This window comes from Panthera onca, chromosome F1, assembly GCF_046562875.1.
Source record: "Panthera onca isolate mPanOnc1 chromosome F1, mPanOnc1 haplotype 2, whole genome shotgun sequence".
Taxonomy (NCBI): domain Eukaryota; kingdom Metazoa; phylum Chordata; class Mammalia; order Carnivora; family Felidae; genus Panthera; species Panthera onca.
In genome coordinates, this window is record NC_138355.1 from 65298619 (window position 1) to 65322483 (window position 23865).

The window sequence follows — 23865 nt, forward strand, 5'->3', positions numbered from 1 at the left end:
GGGGGGCCTGGGGCTCCATCTATAAACTACCTAAAACAGCACCATCGTCTAGGAGACGCTCCTAACTGATGACGGGATTACTGTTGAACCTACTATTTCATTTGATTCCAGTATAAAAATAATGGCAAGAAAATACTGCTACTGTCAGAAATTAAGTCACTTGTCACTCGATTAAAGCCATCCGACTTGAGAAAAGAACAAGATTAGAACACCAATCTTCCAACTAAGAATTCTGGTTCCTTCCAGGAGAGAAGCCTGTTTCTACGGTATCAAGAACATGTATTCGAAAATGAAAAGTTACATTTCAGCACCGTCACGCTACTTCTGTAAGTGAAAAACCATCTTCTTCAGAAATGGTTGAGGCTACATGGAAATTTCTCAATGGTAGCTCCTAGTAAAAATGAAACCCCCAAATAAGCGTATTTACCTATTATCTAAACTGGACTATTTCCACTAAATGCAGGAATAGTTGAAATGAAAACACAACTCCTTTATTTTTAAGCTTTATTTTATCACCCTTATCAAACACACATCAGAAAGCATATCAACAGTGCATCTTACGGTAAGTCAGTTTACAACAAAACTGAACAAGGCAATTGTGTTTACAGAAAAAGTTTTCGGCAAAAAACTGTACGCAACACGGTCCATTGAAACGCAGTGTCCATACTTTTTAGGTATATAGGAAAGTGAAAAATAAAAGTTCTTTGCTACTCAGCAAGAAAAAACAAGTTTAAAAGACTTGAGTAGGAATCAGGAATTTAGGGATTTCAGAAAAGGACTTCTTGGTACTGATACACATCTACATTTATAGTCCCGTTTAGTTATTAAAAGAAAAAAAAACAAACCAAAAACAAAACCCAACCAACAAAAACTCACAAATAATAAGACATCACCAAGGACAGGGAACCACAGTGCCAAGAAATGCCAAGACTGATATGCCACTGAAAACCTGGTAGAAATGTTACAGACTGTTCACCGTGTGCTGTAATATCCTTGTCGATCCGAGGTGGAGGTAAACCAACAGGAGAGGATACTCCTTTTAACTGGCTTTGGTTTGAGTGATCTTTCACATTCTGTCCCACCAAACCTTCTTATCCAAAACACGGCAAGTGCAGATTTCTGAGGGAAAAGGGTAGCAGATGATAACCTTCACAACCGACCACTCCAGTGCCGATAGGGGAAGCCATCAACTGTTAAAATCTATTGATCGTGATTGGATTTCGAAGAGTGACCAAGGGGTAACAAAGACGGAGCCCTTTTTGGGAAAAAATATCCCTTCTGCCCCACATTTGACACTGGTAAGAGGATATAAAGGAATGTTAAACCATTTAAGATTTTCTCGATAAAGACTTAAGAGTGAAAGAGTCAATCCTGCTGGAAAAGACAGAACAGCTTCACTCTGCAGAGTTAAGTATTCTACAGAGATGCAGCTTAACTTTGTTTTTTAATTATAATAAATAATCATGACTTACTTCCATAAGGTGCTAGAACGTTGCGGCTGGTGCATACTAATACCCCCCGTACCCAATGTGCAAAGGGAAATGCAGAGATGCTTAATCCCCGGTTTCTTTCCGATCCTTGATCTGCATGACTGTCGATGTATATCAAACACACAAAAACTGGAGTTTAAATATTGGTTTTTAAAAATTAAGCCAAACTGAATATGGATATTTAATCTGGGTTGATAAACTCTAAAAATAATTTTCTGGGGAGACAACGATGAGGAATGTGTAGGAAAGGCAATGTTCTATTCTATGCTACAAGCACCACACCTGGATTTTCCAAAATAAATGATCACTTTTAGATCATAAGCTATATGGGAGATTACTAATACCAGTAAGGAAGCCATTTTCCTCCCCTCACCTCTTTTATTCCTTTTCTTTCTCTTCTTGACTCTTAAATTTGGCAGATTTCTGACAACCCACGCTAACAAAATCACACAGCGATACAGAATTCCAATAACCGAAGAGATTCTGCGTCCGTACGCATGATTTACAACACCTCACCACGTCTGCTTTTAACACAGTCCTGACTTTGTGAGTACCAGTAAGAGGGGAGCCTGGAAGGGAAGGCAGCTGCAAACTGGGAGACAGTGACTGGATATAATTCTCTTGCTGACAGTCAAGAGTCTAACAAAATAAGCTCTCTTCTGCACAACAAGGATTAATGGTCGGGTAAGGCAAGTAAGATAGAATGCTTCTCTTTGCCTCTAAATGAAAGTACTGGGAACCTAGGTCATAAAACACACACCAGTTTCCTTTAGGGTACTGTGGAAGTTACTCTGTTGAATAGGAAATAACACCCGGGCAGTCATCTGATCAGTTTCCCATGAATCCCAGCATTTATGGGGATATAAACATAACCGCATGATTACGACAACTCTCTGAAAAGCGCAAGCAGAGCGAATTTAAAACATTAATCCTCATAAGCAATATAAGGGACAACGAAAGTGCTGAGCTGTATATAGGAAGATGAATAAAAACTTTACATCAGGAAAACAAAAGTTGCATAAACTCTCTATCTTATATCCTGAAGATCACCTTAATTACCACCTATAAAATATACAATTTCCTAAATGCTCTCTGGTTTATAGATATTTCTTTTATAGCCCATTTCTCCTATAAAATTGCAGCAAAAATAGTTACAACTGTTTATCTCCTTCTTAAATATCCACAGTACCTGTTGATTACATGCCACTGTGTCAATCTACTGATCATCCTACAATTAAAAACAACAGTGAAAAACACTGAGGTGGGAGAGGTGGCTAAGGGAACAAAACACAACGTCCTGCAGGATCAGGCAGAGAAGCAGCTAACCTTAAACCAAACAAATTCTTCAAATTTCTGGATACTCTAAAAATGGAAATATGCGTGTTCCCCTGTAACTAAGAAAATGTAACTTATCCAAATACACCACAAGAGGTTCAGAAGAGTTCCACGTTATAGAGACTCAACATCTTCCCACTCATGGTGAAAGCTTACTAGCAACACTCACTTGGAAGGAGTACCATCTCAAGTAAAGGTGCCTTACTGAGCACCTGAAGAAGAAATGGAAATCCCTTTGAGCTAATCATGACCAAAAGCTGGTCGGCGTGTGACCATACCTGCCAGGAAATAAATTCTATCAGAGAGCGAGAGCAGTTAAGATTTGAAGAAGGAACCTAGCGTTAAAAATGGAACGAGGTCCCAGGAAGAATTAGATTCTGCCAGCTAACTCTGGCTGTCCATCGTATGCAATATTGGGGGGGGGGAAATCAAATATGAATAGTTTCACACATACATAAAAAGGTAAATCAAGGACATTCTGGACTTTTATACTATGTGACTCCATCCAAAAGTTCTTCCAAGGAAAAGGCAGAGGTGCAAGAAATTAGCATCATCTGGGAGCTTTCACCCAAATGAGTTTTAATATTTTCCAGGAAACACAAGGCACTTGCTTAATTCTTTGACTGTCTACACACCCACCAGACTAAAATTTAGTCGTGATAGGATTCCATCTGTACCCTAATCTGAGTAAAGCCACCTAGCATGGAGCCTTGCATAAAACTCTTGGGGAAACACACAGTGAGAGTGTGTCTCCCACGCCCTCACCCAGTAACTATGTTATTGCAGTTACCATCAGTTCCTCTGGCGCTGATTTTCATAATAAATTACACCAACTGAAATGTCATGCTGCAGAGGAAAACGGACGGTGGAAATGATGTAAGATACGCCTAATAAAGTCAGAACACAAGACCTGAGAAGAAAACGATGACAAAATGGGAGTTCCCTGCATCTGATGAACACACCCAAAGGAGCCAGGAGGCAGCACCAGAGTGCCAGGACTGTTTCGGTTATTCCAGAAGGGTAACTGATGCCCTGAGCAGGGGGTAAGCCCAGCGTGATAAAACCGAAACAAACCTTATGGCCATAGTCTCTCTTCGACTTCCTCCACCTGGCAGCACGGTTTCTGGCAGCCAGCACTCCCTATCACAAATCTGCTCAGAGGTTAAAATATCAGTAGAAGGAACATGAATCTAGAAGGCAAGTTAAGAATTCAAGGATATTTTTTTCCTTTAAAGGTTAATTTAACGTATCTCCGCACGCTTTAGCAGCTGGAGTACCAAAAGGAAGGCAATACTTGTCTCAGCGAAAACAAGGGAAAGGAGGAGCAAAACTGTATTTTACGGCTTTTGTTCTAAAAGCAGCCAGTTTGGGCTCAAGGCGGAACAGAGAGGGAATGTCTCTACAGAGTTGCTACACGGATGGCCACAAAAAAGGGGAGACATCCAGTGGTAATAAGGGCAATCTCTTACTGCAAGAGGGCAACTTTAAAATGCAGCCAATTATCTTTTAACGAGGTGTGTCTGAGTCCACCTGCTCTCCTAGAAAGAGAGCATTCAAGTTTTCAAAGTGGCTAGCTGGCCACCTCCCCCAAATGTTTCCAAAGGACCAAAGATTTCCTCCAGAATAATCAGTTTCTATGTCTTTTCTGGGCCAAGAGTGTATCGTGACGACACCACAGAATAATGAGGAACCAGCAAGGCAAGAGGGAAGGAAGCAAAGACACTAACTTAGGGAAAGAAAAACTACCTGAGATAAAATTTGTCCGAAAGAGTAAGGTTTAAGTGACAAAAAGCCGCACCTCTTTACCCTACCTCTCAAAAAGAAAATTCCTAGGTTTTTAATAACTTTGAGGAATCAAAATGTGTGTATATATTTCACCCTAAAAGAATCATAAAAATCACATCTTTTGATAATATTTGGTTCAGGTTTGAGAAAGACAGTAAGATTAAACTTCTTACAGTATCGGGGGAGGGAGGGAGAATCTGCACACGTGATCTTTGGTAGTAATGGGCTAAAAGCTATAAAAATCACAATTTACATCACAGGAGGCATCTTTTTTCAATTTGGTGGCTTTAGTATAAAATATTTAATTCAATGCACGGTACTCAGGCTCATCAATTAGTCCCTTGGCCCCCTGAAAATCTAGTTAGGATCTTCCGTAATAAAATTCTACAGTGTCAAACACTACATATAGGTATGAATATATCGGCAATAAGACGACAAAGAATGCCGTGACATTCAGCATCACGACGCTAGCAGCACGTGGCGTCACTAAGCTTAGAAGCTTCCCTGCAGTTCATTTGTGAGGGTTTCTTCTTTGTGGGGGTGGAGGCGGAGGAGAAAGGTACAGGTGCCGACCTGGGATGCCTGCTCTTAAAAGATTCACTTGTATTCCATGTTCATCGGTATGCACAGAAGGACCTGGCGTTTTTAATCACCACGGAAGCTGCTACCCACATAAACATTTATGTTTTAGGAAAGTTTACTTTCCAGAGTACTGGTTATCCTCTCTCGAACTTGCATTTGAAAACAAACCAGCTAATCAATTTCTGAGACGGCCAGAATGAAAAACCACGCATCTTCCTTCTAAGGGCACTTACAATTTAATCTTCCCTTGGGGACGATGCCACAAGGCCTTCAGGCAATTCATAAATCCGCCTCTTTATACCAAATTCGGCTTCATAATAAACATTAAGGGAGAGTCCTGAATAATTATGTAACTGTAAATAACTCAAATGTCAAATAGCAAGTGTTTGAATAGGGTAAGAGAATCCGTCCTCTAAAATGTAAATTCTTAGCTGGGCTCTCGTTAACACACACAGGCTGTACGAAGCGGCTTCCAGCAGGGAAAGATATTAAAGGCTTTTTCCTTAGGAAAAAACATTTTTAATTTCATTTAGATAAGGAAACAAGAAAAAAATTCATAGCCTGTATCCTTGTTTTTTTTTGTTTTTTTTTTGTATAATCAGTGCTTTAAAAAGGTTTCCCAAGTTTTAAACCTTTAAAGTCAACCTACCATAACGTGGGAGGAATCCATGATTACAACTCCTAAAACCACGTAATCAACCCATGTCCACGAAAGCGTGCACACTAGCATCCTGTGCTCAGGGGCACAATGGATTGCTGTAAATCCTTTCGTGAATTCTTGATGAGTTTTTCTTCCTTTCTCCCTCCATCTTATGAGAGCTACACCTTTCCTAACTTCCCTGCAGTCAGAAGCCAGACGGTCTGGGACGCCACCCCTCTGGCTTTTCTTCGACCACGAAGGCAGGCAAAGAATGGGTGAAAAGGAAAAGTAGTAGGGGGAGGGCGATGGCAGAGAAAGAGAGGAAGGAAAACAAGAATCCCGGATTATCCCCTTTCTCTTTGCCTAGTTTTTTTCTTTCCCTTTCCCTTCACTGAACATCTAATTCTTTCTTTTTGACCCACTTCAATTTCCAGCATAGTAAACAGAACTCGATCTTGAAAAATCTTACAATGATCACAGGAGATTCAGTACAGAAAAGATGAGCTAATACAGGTTCTAAAGGAGCCCGGAGGAGGGGGCAAGATACGCGTAGCAAAACTTTTGCTTCGTTCCAACCAATTTAAGAGTTTCAGTTTAACCCAGTCTAGACTCATTTGTTCTGAGCCTCTCAGGAATGAACTATTTTCTCATTTACATTCTATGAGACCAACTCTCAAAAAACATATGTCCTAAGTCTTACAGACATGAAACAGCTAGGAAAGAGACAGGTACAGACTGTATGAGCTCACAAGACTCACACTAGAAAGCACGCCGACTCAAATCTCCTCTAGTCTTTCATTCCCACACACTCACTCAAACATACAAACTAGACATAAAAATTGTGCAAGATCAAGCATCAGCTTTCTATTTTAAAAGCCTTAATTAAAAAAAAAAAAAGTAGATAGGCTCACTGCAGTTTCTTTAAAGGAATATTCAGTACTACAGTACTCCTTTAAAAAAATTCGTAACTCAGTGTTAAGAACACAGTAGGTAATTGCTGCTGGACAATCACTTAACAATTACTGGGAACATCCAGTGCCAGCTAGGAGTATCAGTGATAAGGAAGAACCACCTGACAACATAAAGGAATAATCTGGAAGTGATGTCACCAACTCTAACAAACTTGTTAACATTCACTATGACATGATATTATTCATCCTTGCTTCACGATCATGTGGAATAATTAGTATCTTTTTAGGTTACATACTGAAGAGCAGCACTTGGCCTACTGCACAAAACAAAAGGTTGCCCATATGGATGCTCTAAAACCCCTCAATGTATAGCTGAGAGGTCTTGTCCTACTCAGTGCCAAATGTTTGCAAGGCAGTCATTGCTTGAGCACGTTAGTAGGATTAAATAAATGTACAAAGTATTCCCTTAAAATGGTAAGGGGGTACTTCTGCATTCAGATGTAGAATACAATAACCCAGGAAATGGAGGAGAAACAGGAAAGAGTCCTCAGGTTACTGATTAAAGCAAAGTTTGGTACAGATATCCCCTCTTGTAGGCACTCAGCGGGTAGAATGTGGCCACAACAAACTTCCCATCAAACATCCTTCCAGTCAGCAATTTCTGAGCAGCTTTGGAATCACCGGCATTGGCATACTCCACAAAGACCTGTAAGAGGACACAGAAAAGCGGCTTCATTCCCATCAAGACTGCTTTACAACAGGGCTTCTTCAACTCTAGGGAACACGCACGGATCATTGAGGGCACACATAGGGATCACACCTTGTTACAACGCAGACGTGGTTTCTGGCGCTCTAAGGTGGGCCTGAGTCTCTACAACAGACTCCCAGGGGCGCCCGGGTGGCTCAGTGGGTTAAGCATCCAACTCTTGATTTCAGTTCAGGTCATGATCGCATGGTTTGTGAATTCAAGCCCCACACTGGGCTCTGTACTGACAGTGCAGAGCCTGCTTGGGATTCTCTCTCTCTCCCCCCCTCTCTCTGCCTCTCCCCCATGCACTCTCTCTCAAAATAAATAAATAAAGGGGCGCCTGGGTGGCTCAGTTGGTTAAGCATCCGACAGGTCATGATCTCATGCCCTGTGAATTTGAGCCCCACATCGGGCTCTGTGCTGAGAGCTCAGAGGCTGGAGCCTGCTTTGGTTTCTGTCTCCATTTCTCTCTGCCCTTCCTCCACTTGCTCACTCTCACTCTCTCTCTCAAAACACTTAAAAAAATATCTTAAAAATAAATAAATAAAATAAACTTTAAGTAAATAGACTCCCAGGTGATGCCAATGCTGCTGGTCCACAGACCACATTTTTGAGCACGGTTTAGAATATTTCCCTAACTCAGTTCCATTCAGAAAAATCCACAGAAGACAAGTTGGGTGAAAAGTGTACATCCGTTTGCCATGTTCAGAGGCCAAAGAGAGGGGCCGAACAGCCTGGAGACCAGGTGTGCTCCCGCGGCGTCTCAAAGACAACCTACGCGTTCAGAAGCGGCGGGAGGAAAACCTGGTCACGATACCTACAAGACTCGTAGGAACCGTGACTACAATAGGGAAGAGTTTAAAACTAGATAATTTCCTTTTCCAGAGCCTCAGATTTCCTGAGACAGGTAGAGGATACAGCCTAATAACTTATGTTCTTTTTGATGATCCAAAGTAAAAGTTACTGGGAGACGAAATAATTTGAAGTGACATGTCCTCAATTACCCATGAATTTGTGAACCAGAAAAAGAACAGCCTCATCCTCCTCTCGCTCATTTGTTAAGTCAACAGTCTTCAAACCGGGGTGCGAGCATCCTAGACACTCAGACTCTCAAAGGGAAACCAAAAATAGGCCACCTGAAGGAAATCAATTTCCAGAGTCTCAGCATTCTCTTATACCTGCTCCTAAAATTGGATCCACCAAGAAGTTCAAGGCAGATTCTCCTTTTCCATTTCCCCTTTCCACTTGACAAAGTTGCTTCGGAAGGGTATAGAAACCTCCAGGGCATGAAAAGAGACAATTCCAAATATAGTACTTTTGAACCGAATCTTCCTCCATGGGTAAACAAAGCACTATGCCCAGCCTGTGACCGCTCACTCCCCCCCCCCCATTTTTTTATGTTTATTTTACTTGTGAGAGACAGACAGACAGACAGACAGACACCCAAGCAGGCTCCATGCTGTCGGCACAGAGCCCACTGTGGGGCTATGAAGCCATGAGATCATCACCTGAGCCGAAACCAAGAGTCAGACACTTAATGGACTGAGCCACCCAGGCACCCGAGTACCAGTTAGCTCTAGCGACACAGGCCTTTTCATTGAACACAAAAGAAAGTGAAAAGATGACGTCCAATGACAATGCAGCTCTTCCTGACTTTTTGTAACCCGATTCTCAGTAACTTCCGAGTGCACACACCAGCGTTCGGTGAGCAGACGTGCACGTCCAGAAGGAGAGCCATGCTCTCTGTGATGCTCCCGGCTTCACAGATAACCGACCTCCAGTTTTACACATTGCAACATTTCAAACTGAAGAGGAAAAACATTTTTATAATTTACTATGAAATTAAAGAATTATGTCAATTTAATCTTGACTGCTTTTTCTAATTACAAGACGCATTCCACAGTTTAGATTTTAGTGACTTTTACAACATTCATTAAAAAAACAAATGGTATTGTTAGTTTGAATCGATTATTTGAATGAAGACTGACTTTGCCAACCAGGTAACAGACGTATCAATAACCTACAGAAGTTCCACCCGAGATTCCACGAGTCTATCGGCTGTTTTCATTCTCCTCTAAAGGTCAGTGAGAGCTTGTTAACACAGCATATTTCCTCTCGCTGACGAAGATCTGTTTTTCCGTATCATCTGAAGGCTGGATACTTCTTACCCAAAAACATTCCTCCTGTTTCTCTATTCTGTGCCTTCCATCTCATACTGACCGCTGAGGTTCATGTCGAGTCAGATCATGTTAGCCCTTAATTCAAAGTCTCCAAAGACCTTCCCCGCTGGTTTAGAGTAAAGGTGTCTGGAGTCCCACGAGGCTCACCGCCCCTGATCCGCCCCTCCGTTAAGGCAGAGGTGCTGTAATGCCCCCTCTTTCTCACTCTGCTGGAGCTACACCAACCTCCTCAAACCTGCCAGGCAAGTTCAGGGCCTTGAAACTTGCTGTTCCCTCTATCTGGAACTCTTTTCCTCATCCCCTTTGTCTTTCAACTCAAATGTAACTTCAGCTTGCCCCTCCCTACCACCCAACAGAAAACTGCACCCCCCGACACACACACACACACACACACACACACACACACACACACAGCACTCCTTAAACCTCTTCTCCTTAGACCTTTTCTCCACAGCACTTATTGCTACATATCCTTGTGTCTGGTTGTGTCACTAATGTATCCCCGGGCCTAGAACATAATAATACATGCTCAATAAATACTCCTTGACTACACAAACAGCAATGATGCATTCAGTATGCTCCTGACCCTGAAAGAGATAAATGTTGTTACTACTACCTTGGCAATGATTTTTCACTAAGATCGGAGCAAAATGTCTTTCATTTCTTTTTTCAGTTGCCAAGAATTTTCATATAATATTGAACCAAAAGATAAAAATAATAATCCAGGAGCGCCTGGGTGGCTCAATTGGTTAAGCATCCGACTTAGGCTCAGGTCATGATCTCGCAGTTCATGAGTTCGAGCCCCACGTCGGGCTCTGTGCTGACAGCTCAGAGCCTGGAGCCTCCTTCGGATTCTGTTTCTCCCTCTCTCTCTCTCTGCCCCTCCCGTGCTTGCACTCGGTCTCTCTCTCTCAAAGATAAGTAAAAACATTAAAAAAGAAATTAAAAAAAAATCCACAACCAGAGGTGACTTCACCCAGCAGGGGACATGTGGCAGTGCTGAGAGACACTTCTGATTGCCACAGCTGCAAAGGGGGGTGGGAGGAAGGCATCTGTTGGGTGGAGGGTTGGGACGCTGCTAAATACCTATAGTGCACGTGACAGCTCGCCCCACGAAGGACTATGCAGCTCACGCGTCAATGGCGTCGAGGCTGAGAAACCCTGAATAGAATAATCCTCTGTTCCAGAAAAGCAGAAATACTACAGGTAGAAGAAAGATCTTCAAAAGACTTCTCTAATAATCCTAGTCAAAAATTTCTGAATCGTAGTTTTAGCCTGTACATTGCATAGATGAAAAAACTAAGGATCATCGTCACCAAGCTGGTCACATGGAGACTGGAACTCAGGTTTCAGGATTCTCAGGCGGTGAACTTTCCTTCTTTAAATTGGCACCAATAATTCCATTATAATGAGACCCTAACCTAAATGGTTTCCTCACCCTACCTAATCGGAACAAAGTAGGCCACGGTATTTCTGTAGCTGACCGTGACCTAAATTAGCCTATGGTACAGCTCGTGTCACTGGTGCTCACAACGGCTCAAAACTAGATTTGATACTTTTGAAGAAAAAAGTCGTAACTGATTAAAAAAAAAAATGCACACCTAGTGCAGAACCTTTGGAAAAAAGCAAAAAGTATAAGAAAATAAGAACATCCATAATGCAAAACTCATAATTTCTAGCAACGTTTCTGGGTGCACCTTTCGACAGAACTAAACAACATTTGTTCAGAATTTTAGTAATCTCTGAGTAATTCTGAAATTATGAAAACGTCCACTTACTTGTCCCCTGCCAGGATTTTCCTTTGGAACAAGGAGAGAGACCACTGGTCCATATTTTTGACACTCCTCTTTTACATCTTCTACAACATCTGATTATGAAAACACATTACAGTAACCACATTGCTGAATTACTAAGCACTCATTATTTAAAAACTTTAAATCATCAAAGAATTCAGGAATCCGTATCTAAGTAATGAGGTCATTTTCTACACCTTCTAAAATTAAGCTTAAGGATAATATAAACTCAAAGCATTTAATACGTCCCACTTTTCCAATTGCTTTTTTCTTCCCCTTCCTGAAGACAACAAAAGTTATCAGTTTCTTCTGTATCCTTCCCTAAATATTATTAAACTTATACAAGCAAATATGATCATATATGCTTCTTTTCGAAGTAAAAAATTCCAATCTTGCCTTTTTTTTGAAGTTCATTTTGAGAGAGAGAGTGAACAAACAGGGAAGGAGCAGACAGAGAGGCAGAGAGAAAGAGAGACAGAGAGACAGAGAATCCCAAGCAGGCTCCACACTGGCAGCATGGAGCCTGATGCGGGGCTCAAACTCACAAACCGTGAGATCACGACCTGAGTCGAAATCAGAAGCTTACTGACTGAGCCGCCCAGGTGCCCTCACTGTGTGGTTTTAATGAGCATTTCAGCAGATGAGAATGAAATATAGGAGACCGACTCACATACCCTTTACTATAGTATCCAACTATATCCTTTACCCACTATTTACTGGGCCGACTTGTAAGAGCTGTGTTAAGAGCTATTAAGTTAAATAATTTTTCCCTTTATTCTCTTGATTTGGAATCTCGATCTTAATCCCGATTTGGAATTTATTTTGGTCTAAAGGGGAAGGTTTAAATCCAACGTCCTGTCCCACTCCCACCCAGATTCCAAGACAGTTGTCCCCATACATAGGATTTCTAGCTAAGCAAATTTATCTAACACTAGTGAGCGTTACCTGATGACGACCTTACTAATCAGAGCTAACAAAGGTATTTAATGCTACTATGTTGTCTGTGACACTTAGTTCATGAGATTCTTAAACACTAAGATTTAATAGCAACGTGTAAACACTCGATGTATTTACGTGCAGGAATAAAGTGTTATACAACAAAATACAAAGAAAAGAGGAGGCATAATATGCCCAAGATATATTCAAGAAAGCCCAAGCCTGAGTTTTACAAACAAAATTAGGAGACGGAAGTAGGTGCTGAAGACAGTAAGTAGATCGGCACGAAGGACGTAAGTGGTATTACCAAGAGATTATTTAGAGCCCCTGGTACATCATGACCTGATTAAAACAATGTTGAAGGCAAGACTATTCTTTCCGATTAACAGGCATCCTGAAAAGCTGAGGCTGCAGATTCTCACAACTATTACGGATTCAAACAAATTACGCTTGTGTCATTCGTCAAATAATGACATATAGCCCAGGGACATAAAATAATTTACCCTTAAAGGCACAGTGTGATCAAGCTAGCTTTATCTGTAACGGTTTTAATTTTCCACAAAGAAAATGTTTACTATGAAACAACTGGTATTTTTAAATTGGGTCCTGCTTGAGCCCATTCACCGCTCTGCTTCCAGAACACTCTTTCTAAAACAGAAGTCTGACTGTATCACTCCCCTATTTTAACTTTTTCATGTCTCTTTATTGTATTCAACCAAGCACAAATATTTATTGAGTACTTATTTCATAAGCCAGGGACTGTTCTATCCCTGAGGTATAGGTTCTCTTGTGTCATATTCCAGTGTTACTGTCTCTGGGATAAAATCCAAATTCTTTAACACAGCAAATGAGTTTGCTACAGATCTGTATTCCCGGCTATTTCTTCAGCCTTGATTGACCGCTCCCCAATAAGCATCCTAAGATACAACCACACCAAACAGTTTGTTATTCTCAGAACATGCCACGTTTTCTCTCGTCTCTCACCTTTATGCCATTTCCTCATCAATCCCTCAACTCTTAGCCAAGCAAGTCCAGTTACTAACAAGGCTCAGCCATCACCTCCATAGAGACACCCTCACGGGTCGCTCAACCTGGGTTAAGTACCTCTCCTCTCTGCCTCTGTACACTACCCTACTTTCCGATTTATCAAAACTGTAAGCATTTGTTGACATAAATGTCTCTTGCAGGGGTGCCTGGAGGGCTCAGTCGGCTGGGCATCTGACCCTTGATTTCGGCTCTGGTTATATCTCATGGTTCGTGGGTTCAAGCCCTGCATCAGGCTCTGCGCTCACAGCGCAGAGCCTGCTGGGGATTCTCTCTCTCTGCTCCTCCCCCGTTCGTGCGTGCTCTCTCTCTCTCAAAATAAACAAATAAATACGCTTTATAAGGAGTTAAAAAAGATACGAAAAAAATTAAAATGTAATTTAGGAAGCAGTTACCTTCATACTCCTCTTCATTCTCGAGATAATCATCATCCAGCACATTCAGTAGCCTTAGCACTGGAGTTGGAAGCATCACCAGATCTTCAATATGAGGGGCTGTTGAGGTTCATACAACATGGTTAAGTGTAAACTCCCCCAAATGAATGGATGAACACTAGGCAAAGGAGCATGGGAACAGAATGTAAGTGCGTTCTGGTGTCTGACCGTCAAATGCCCAAGGAAGAAACAAAGACGCAGGCAGCTTACCGAAAGGAATGCTAAAGAAGGGGCTGCACAGAGCCATCTCAGCAGGGATTCTTCTGCCCGGGTCGTCGTGAAGCATGCTAAACACACAGACAGGGATCTTTGTGACTATCGTCAAGTCTTATGAAAACGGAACCACTGAAGACAATTCAAATGTCTAATGTTCACCGCAACATTAGCTAAGTCAGCATGGCTTACTGGAGCATTCATCTACAAAATACACGAATGCTATTTGCAAGTAAGTGGTTCAATAACTCATGATACATACCTAGGACACAATACTATATTTCGATTTTTTATTATTTTTTGAGAGAGAGCGCACACCCGCAAGTGAGGGAGAAGTAGAGAGGGAAACAGAGAATCCCCTAGCAGACTCTGCCCCTTGGCGCAGACCCTGACACAGGGCTCGAACTCACGAACCGTGAGATCATGACCTGAGCCAAAATCAAGAATCAGACACTTAACCAACTGAGCCAGTCACCCCCAGATACAACTATTTTTCAAATGGGGGAAGAATGGGAAAAGCATATGCAAAAATAACCATTTTTAGTAATCTTCCTAGAGTATTATTATCCTGAGACTGTTTTAATATAAGGTGGAATAAAACAAATGAGCAATTATAAAATATTCTAACATTCCCCTTGTCCTTAAGAACCAGAATTCCTGACATAGAACGAGAAAGAGATGTGAAATAAAAGTTACATAAAAACTCTGTGGTCTTGAATTTGAATGGGGAATATTCATATGAACTCTGTCCACTTAAAAGGCCTAGAAACAATGACCATCCCAGTAGCAATGAGTATCCCCACATAATTTCTTTTAATGTTTATTTACTTATTTTGAGAGAGTGAGAGAGAGAGAGAGAGAGAGAGAACGAACCAGCAGGGGAGGGGCAGAGAGGGAGGGGACAGAAGATCCAAAGCCGGTTGTGCATCGTTTCTCGGCCTTTTGGCTAAGACCAAGCGCAAAGCGGGCTCTACACTGACAGCAGAGAGCCAGATGCGGGACTCGAACTCACGAACTGCGAGATCATGACCTAAGCAGAAGTCGGACGCTTAACCAACTGAATCTCCCAGGCACCCCTAGCAATGAGTATTCCCAAAACTCAGATTGTGGTTTTAAAATACTACTTCCTACTAAAAGAAATCAGGCTTCTCGGAGAAATGGCTATTTCCAGGTCTGGGGCAGGAAATGTATAAGATGAATTGGGAACATCTTGTTACACCAGATAGCAAGGAAGCTATAAAAGATAATAAGGTCAGGGACACCTCAGTGGCTCAGTTGGTTAAGTTTCCAACTTTGGCTTAGGTCATGATTTCACGGCTTATGAGTTCGAGCCCCACATCGGGCTCTGGGCTGACAGCTCAGAGCCTTGAGCCTGCATCAGATTCTGTCTCCGTCTCTCTCTGCCCTTCCCCTGCTCATGCACTCTCTATCTCTCAAATATAAACATTTCTAAAAAATTGAAAAAAAAAAAAGATAATAATGTCTGCAAAATCCAACTTACACATGCTGACATTCATCAAAGATGGGCAATTTTAGCTTCAATTACAATAAGAACTGCAATGGGTTGCAGTTACCAAATAATGATACTTTGAACTTTCAAAAGGGAATGATCCCTTTGGAGGATGACAGAGAATCAACGCATTATGAAAACCAGTGAATAGAGAATCAAGCGTTTACTTTGTCTTTGGTTAACCAAATGAAGCACGAAGGACAGAGTAAGAACATCAACGTTCTACAAACCCTAAGAAAGTAATGGAGCTGAGCATTGAATGGTAATAGTTTCTAATAGCTACGTTATGCACCTCCTTAATGAAAAAACACAATACTATCTGTAGTCTTGCTCCCCCCCACACACCAAAATCAACCCTCTAGATACAACTACCAATTTACAAGAAATAAACAGATATTCATTAAACTATACCAGGGTAACACTGTCAGCAAAATGCAGACTGTGGACAGCTATAGCAAGCCAACAACCCAATAAATAAGGGAACAACAAGTAAATAAGGAGAAAGTGGGGTAGGAAATGGAAAAGGACCTTTCAGATTAAAAGAAACTTAAAAAGGATTTTTTTTAGAAGAGCAGCACTAAACCATAGTGTTTAAAGATGCATACTATAATGAAAACAAGGACGTAATTGCCATAATAGTCAGGGTAGTGGCTGCTTTCAAGGAGGAAGAAGGGTTTAAGATTAGAATGGGGACAGAGGATTTCTGGGGTAGCTAGCAAAGTTCTATTTCTTGACCTCAATGATAGATACAACAGTATTCCTAAGGATTCATTAAGTTACACATTTGTTTTCAATATCTGTGTTTTATTCTACAATAAAAAAGGTTCAAATAATTTGCATGCGTACATAGCAAAATATGTGGAAAAATACCGAAAAGAAATATACCAAGTGCTAACACTAGAAAGTAGGTTTATAATTTTTATTTTGCTGATCACAATTCTCTGTAGCTTCCAAATTTAGTATTTGCTTGTACAATCAAGGGGAAAAAAATCCCAAAGTCAATACCAGAACTTACATGATCTGATCTGACTTCCAAGTTACAACGTATTACACAGTCTCACAATGCCACCTTTTCTATGAAAAATGCAACTTGTAAATCTAATACCAATCAGATAGTAACAGCTATTTAAAACCAATTTGTAAAACACACACACACACACACACACATACACACACACACACACAAATAAGTGCAAGTAAAATTGTAAGTCCTTATCTGGGTAAATTCTGTGGACTGTAATGTTAATTTCCTGGTTTTGACATTGCACTACAGTTATGTAAGATGTTACCACTGGGGGAAACTGGGTGAAGAGTACACAGACCTCTTTGTAACATTTTTGCAACTTCCTTTGAATCTGTAATTATTTCAAAATAAGAAGCTGTTAAAAAAAAAAAAAACAAAAAAAAAAAACACCAAAAACCCAAAACCTACTTGGAAGGTGGTAGGGTTAATATTCCAAAGAAAGAATACTGACTTGATCAAAAGATCTACTTTTTTGCAACACAGTAATTATCTTGTTCACTTCTGGCCCATAATGAGAGAAACGTGAAAAACCAACTACCTGATAATACACATGATGTCTTATTTTAAAATATCTAATGTTTTGGACCTACTCAGGAAACAAAACCATTATTTCTGTCCCCACAGTTTTCCACGGTAATTATTTAAAGTATAATGCATAGCTACCTTATTTTAAACGCTTTTTGGTTGTCCAAAAGCAAACTCAGTCTTTAGTTAATAAACACTCTCTTTAAAAACCTACTTTCGGAGGGCGCCTGGGTGGCTCAGTCAGTTGAGCGTCCGACTTCAGCTCAGGTCATGATCTCGCGGTCCGTGAGTTCGAGCCCCGCGTCGGGCTCTGTGCTCACAGCTCAGAGCCTGGAGCCTGTTTCAGATTCTGCGTCTCCCTCTCTCTCTCTGACCCTCCCCCGTTCATGCTCTGTCTCTCTCTGTCTCAAAAATAAATAAACATTGGGGCGCCTGGGTGGCTTGGTCGGTTAAGCGCCCGACTTCGGCTCAGGTCATGATCTCACGGTCTGTGAGTTCGAGCCCCGCATCGGGCTCTGTGCTGACAGCTCAGAGCCTGGAGCCTGTTTCAGATTCTGTGTCTCCCTCTCTCTCTGCCCCTCCCCTGTTCATGCTCTGTCTCTCTCTGTCTCAAAAATAAATAAATGTTAAAAAAAAAATTTAAAAAAAAAAAATTTTAAAAAATAAATAAATAAATAAACATTTAAAAAAAAAAAAATTTAAAACCTACTTTCAAAAAGACCCTAGAAGAAACAAACAAAAACAAACAAAAACCTAATTTCCATCAAGTATACAGGACTGCCAGAGCTACAAGAGGACCGACGTACGGCTGCCGAAAAAAGCCTCTACGCGATCACCAGAAATAATGTAAATCCTGTCAGTAAAAGCAAACAAGCAAACAAACAAAAAAACCCCACATTCACGTAGTACACGTACACATTTAAGAACTTTAAAGCACACATAACGTACCTTTTGATAAGGTCTCGTAGGTGATAGGCTGGAATTGCGGCATTCACCACGGCTTTACTGGCAAATATGTGATCGATAATAGCGGAACTGTTTGCCTAAAAAAAGAGAGAGCAGTCTTCCTTCAGTTATTCCGCTCAGTCTGCATTTACGGAGTACCAGGCACACAGCACTGTACTATTTGGTAGGTAAACGCAACAGAAAACACTTCTGAGAGCTTACCACCTGAATGTGCGTAACTCTGAGCTTCTAGAGGAGGAACTTTCTTTTCTCTATTCTCAGCACCCAGCATAGTACCCGGCACTCTCTATGAATAGTCACTAGATGAACAAACACGAACAAATGCCAAAGCAACCACATAAGAACATAGTTAAATACAAAGTGACAATGAATGTGTGACAGTTGGGCTGGAGTGTCTTAGTGAGGAGTCTTTAACTGGTTTTCAGATACAAATAAACTATGAAAAGAAAGCAACGTGGTATTTAAAATCTGGATCTGCCATATTCATAGTTTAAATCCTGCGGAACATTATGAGTTCTCAGAAGGTGGAAGGGTAGACACGAGGAAAAAGGCCTGATAACACCCTTATCGCTAAAATTTTCTGAATACTTACTACAGGCAACATGCTATGCTAAGAAGTGGTATCATTTATTTTTTAACCTCAACACTTCTGTGAGAAAAATACTATTATTATCCTCGATTTACAGAAAGTACACGGTGGTTCAGTTACCCTAAATAACTTAGAAAGCAGCGGAGGCAAGATACGAATAGTCTGACTTCAGAGCCCAGACTCATACTCGTTTGGCAATTTTGCCTCCACAGAAGGTGATTAAAATACAAAATAATGTTTTTATTTAGGAAGGGTGAACACGGGATTTTATTAACGCACATCATGCCTCCAACTTGCATACAAAATGCCTGAATGTGACCTAGTTCTGATCAGCTCTGGACCAAGCAGATACAGCCTAGCGGTCTCAAAGACAGTCAAAACTAACACAAGGAATTGATCTGTATCTGGGATAGCACCGAACAGACTACTGAGCCTCTTGACTGTCTGAAAGTACCAATGTGCAACAATGACTCTGGTTTTGCTTGCATGGCAGCATTTTTTGCCAAAAGTAAGCATTAGGTACACCTGCAAGACCATGAAAGCATTCCTTCCAGGGATACTTCCAGAAATAGAAGACTAGGGGTTGAGAAGAAATAAACCCTATGTGGTACAAGAGCCATTCACCAACTATATATTACAAGGTACTCAAAAAACACTTGTTGCAGAATATCAGAACCAATGATTCCTAAACCTGGTATTATGTAGCAAACCCCTAGCCTAAAGGGGAATGATACCCTCACAACACTGCAGCCCCACAGTACGTTTGAAAACACAGTGAACTCCTAAGTTACGAACATACATAAAGTTCATTCTTATGTCAAGGATTTGGAATTTAGAACTCATGTTCCCACAACAACAATGCTCTAAGCAGCACTCACTTTACCGGCATAGTTCATATATGGAACATAAGTAAATCTAAAACACTGTGGAACTGAGCACGTTCAGGACACTAAACTCTGCCTAGGAAGAAGAGTATGGGGCCCAGGTCTGAACATCCAGGCGTACGATCTGCCCCAAGTGGCTTATATGTCTGTGCCTCCAGTTTGTCATTTGTAAAAGAATGACCAATATGCTCTCTGATGATCCACACAGAATTGCGAGGAAATTCAGCGAGGCTGTGCATTAAAATACTATGAGGCACTAACTATAAACCTTTACGTAAACATCATTTCACTTATAATGTACTGCTGCATTAGTAATAGTTTAGGACGTAATATAACTAAATTACTAAACAAAAATCCCTTCTGCCTTTTTGGAAAAATGCATGTATTCATTTTATCGAGCACTTTCCTGGTTAGTCTAGGCACCGGGCCCCAGGCTAAGGTCAGCAGCCGTGCAATCCTCACGAGCACATCTGTGTCTAGGAGAATAAACAGTAGCACTTAAGGTACCGAAAACGCAGGAAGAGGAGTACGTGAGAGATGAAGCAAAGAGAGGCCCTGGTGAGACTCATTCTAAACTGCGTGCCTTTAAGTTGGAATTAAGGATCCCAGACGAAAGCACTGGTGCAGTTTACCTTCCATTCCTGAGATCTGACTGTATGTTTCAGTTTCATTCCTGAGAACATTTCCAGTAAAATGATTCCTAGGCTCCAGAGATCCACGGCTGAGGTGCACTCCGTGTCACTCTGCAGGCCGGCCTGGGCCAAGCAATTCTGCAGCTCCGCTTCTGGAGCCCGGTACCCGTCTGTCTGAATATACTTCACATCCTGAAGAAGAAGAGTAAGTATCGCGACCAATAAAAGACTGTTCACTTTCCTGCCATCTCGACCACGTATTTACTTCTCTAAACGTGTAATAAACCACTGCCAAACCGAATGCCAACAAATCTGTAGTCCTTGCCGACCCCAGTTATCTGGTTCATTAACCGAGCAGTTCTCACAGGCAAACTGCACGCTTTCCACACAGCTGCTCATTTCTTTAGATAATCTCTTGCCTGTTGGGCACTGCTGATAAATAAGGACACTCTGCAAAGAGCTGACAAACCGTGGAGAACGGAGGGTCTGCCAGAACTGTCACATGCGTTCTGCCATGAGCCCCAACACTGGGGACGCCGGTAACAGTAATGACCTGTTCATTACCCCACCTAACCCAAATACACGTCCTTTTTTTCACATGGTGGCAACGAAATTCTTTTTATTTGCGTGACCCCAAGCCGCTTCAGTATTTTAGAAATATCTCTAAGAGTCAGGGCGCCTGGTTGGCTCAGTTGGTTAAGCTTCTGACTCTTGGTTTCGGCTCAGGTCACGATCTCACGGTGGCGTGGATTCGAGCCCCGTGTGGGGCTCTGCACTGACAGTGCAGAGCCTGCTTGCGATTCTCTCTCTCTCCCCCCCCCCCTCTCTTTACCCCTTCCTCCCTCCCTCCCCCCACTCTCTCAAAATAAATAAACTTAAATAAAATTTAAAAAAAAAGAAAAAAGAAATACTCTAAGTGTCTACCAAAGCACTCCTATTATTAAAGTATTTCTTACCTGATTGCCTTCTTTGAAGCTAAGTCCAAAGTCAATGAGTTTAAAACATTCATTCTCTGCACTCCACAATATGTTCCGTGGTTTGAGGTCTGCATGGACATAACCCTCATGGTGAAGAAAAGCAAGGGCCTCCAGAACATCCCTGGCACAATGCTGTATCATCCACATAGAACAACCCTGATGACTGGAATATAAAAGCAATTCCGAAACACTGACATCCAGGAGTTCAAGCAACAGACAGCGTGATGGCACATTCGGAGAGAAATGGATTGTAAAAACTCCATACAAAGTCACTAAAAAAAAGAAACAAATTATAATGCTTTCAAAACGAGACTCAGAATAAGTCGCAACACAGATAACTGCAGAACAAATTTGGGATACCCTAGATAAGGAGAACTCTGATGAGCAATCGAGCTTCCACTGTAATTTCTTTTTCCCCAAAATAAGATTTTTTTTGGCAACCGGATTATTTTAAAATGAGAAAATCTTCAACAGCTCATTACTGTTCAAAGATATTAAAGACGGCACACTAATTCAAACTGTATCACTAAGCATTCAGTGATGGGTGAATATGCACTCAGGGTACCAAGCAAAAATGATTAAAAGTAAAATCCAAATATTATGGACTCTTAAGACAGATGTGACACCATGTGAAAACAAAATTGCAGATTGGTTCTTGATCCAAAACAGCACTCTGGGGGGTACAGGTGAAGGGTAAAGCATTTGACCGCAATATAGTACTCTGTAATCTAAATATTAAAAACAGGATAAACAAATAACATTTAAAAGAGATTTAAAAGATTTTCAAGATGACAACTTAACCTAATCTTGCAAAGACGCAACAAGTCCTTAAGCTTGCAAAAACTACAAAAAAATTTCCCTCTCAAATACCAGGGTTATATACATCATCTAGCAAGCTTTAAAAAAAAGGGGGGCGGGGGGGCAACACTAGTGGTGATGAAATTCTTCTCCAAAATGGTAACATGAAAAAGGTCACTCTTCAAATTACATATCGATTATGCTTGCCGGGAAGTAAGACATTTATTTATTAGCCAAAGCTCTAACTAACTATATACACTCTGTTAACGTAAGGACAGCCAAGGCTGTTTTCACAGATCGATCATCAGTAATCATTACCTAGCTTACCTGTCTTACATTTTGAATACCTAAATCGTGCAACATAGACTTACCAGGGTGAAAGTATAACGTGTTCCTAATTCTCATACTTCCATAAAGGATCCTATGTTAATACTGAGTCATTTCTCCCAAATCCATGCTAAATACGTACCAGGTAACATCTGTATGAGTTAACAGCATTTATCACAAGCCCTAGGAGTATTTCTCATCTTGCACTGGTATGCGAAGATTCAAAAATTTCCATACAAGACAGGAGACATCTAGCAAAGATGGGCCTCCTTTCGCTAGGAAAGATAACTCTATGCTGGTAAGTGCAGCATTTTCTGATGAGACCCGAAGCAAAGCAGAACTTAACTGAGCATCTATTACGTGACACTGGGCTAAGCAGACCACCAACTCCACCCTCCTGCAGACAGAGTGAAGGGGGATGGGAGAAGGGCCAGGATCGGGGGACGAGAGGGCCAGGCCCACGCCTCCCGCCTTAAGGACGGAAGACGGAACGCCAGGCTGAGAGAGGGGGTGTACCACCGGGCTGGGACCTGGGCAAGAAGGGAAGGGAGGCGGCGGCAATTACCGATGTTCCTGTGACCCTGCAATTGCTCCAGCGCCGCCCTCTCTTTGCGGAAACCATACTCGGCGGCCGAGGCCGCAGCGCCGGTGGTTCCGGGCGGTAAGAACTGCTTGAGGGCGCCGGGGGGCGAGCCGGGAGTGCCGCAGCAGCGCACCCGATACACCGAGGCCGAGGAGCCGCTCCCCAGGCGGCTCTGTACCTGCCACAGCCGCCCGAAGGCTTCCAGAAACCGCGGCGGCTCCGCGCCCCACGCGCAGCCGGACCCCGCCATCGGGGCGGACGGAGGGCGCTGGCACGGGAGCTGAGGCGACGCCCGGGGCAGGCCGGCAGGGCCCGCGGTCACATCCCCGCCTGCCGGACCAGCGGCTCCGCAGGGAGGGGCCTGCAGCCGCCTCGCCGACTGCCGAGACCTCAAGCCGCCATGACACCGGAAGCCGAGAGCGCCGGGCTCCAGAAGCCGGAAATGGAGGAAGAGCCAATCGTGCAGGCCCGAGGAGGCGGGCCCAGAAGGGGCGGGTCTAGAGCTGAGCGGAGGAATTAGGTTTCGGAGAAAAGTCTGGAGCCTGAGCTGCTAAACTCTGCGGGGTGCTCCCTGCTTCTCAGGCCGACGCTAAGTGCCTTCACGAACGTTTCCTGAAACTGAGACTGGTCCTTTTTCTCGCGGAGGCGCCCCTCTCACCACTGGGACCCTAAGGAGAATAAAGCCCAGGCAACGTTTCTCCTAGACGGCAGCCCAAGGGAAATAGCCCGGTTACTGCAGGAAGGGGTTTGTCACGGCCCCCACCCCCTTGCGTGTGATCGGAGCAGGCACAGTTCTGGAAGCCCAGCCTCCGTGCCCCTTAGTCCACCTTGCCTGTGACTGCCTCATCAAAATGCATCTGCCCTGGGCGAGGCTGGACCTTGTACAAATTTTTACGTTTTATGTATTCATTCTCTTGCTCATTTAATAAACGTCTACTAAGTAACATTTAGCAAATATC

General features: G+C 42.3%; 1 protein-coding gene across 3 annotated transcripts; it reads right to left on the minus strand.

Annotated features, from left to right (window-relative positions):
- Positions 1 to 490: 490 nt before the first annotated feature.
- UHMK1 (U2AF homology motif kinase 1) lies at positions 491 to 23371 on the minus strand. Of its 3 annotated transcripts, none has more exons than XM_060644456.3 (8): positions 22889 to 23365; positions 21178 to 21470; positions 20222 to 20413; positions 18099 to 18193; positions 14089 to 14165; positions 13840 to 13938; positions 11450 to 11538; positions 491 to 7449 (listed from the first exon to the last, which is right to left on the minus strand). In XM_060644456.3, the coding sequence occupies exons 1-8, from the start codon at positions 23154 to 23156 to the stop codon at positions 7303 to 7305; spliced, it is 1260 nt and encodes a 419-aa protein (XP_060500439.1). In that variant the 5' UTR covers positions 23157 to 23365; the 3' UTR covers positions 491 to 7302. The 3 variants fall into 3 exon arrangements, with proteins under 3 accessions (XP_060500439.1, XP_060500441.1, XP_060500440.1); XM_060644458.3 differs by lacking the exon at positions 22889 to 23365 and adding an exon at positions 22466 to 22851; XM_060644457.3 differs by lacking the exon at positions 11450 to 11538 and having other exon boundaries at positions 7214 to 7449; positions 22889 to 23371.
- Between the last annotated feature and the right edge of the window lie 494 nt (positions 23372 to 23865).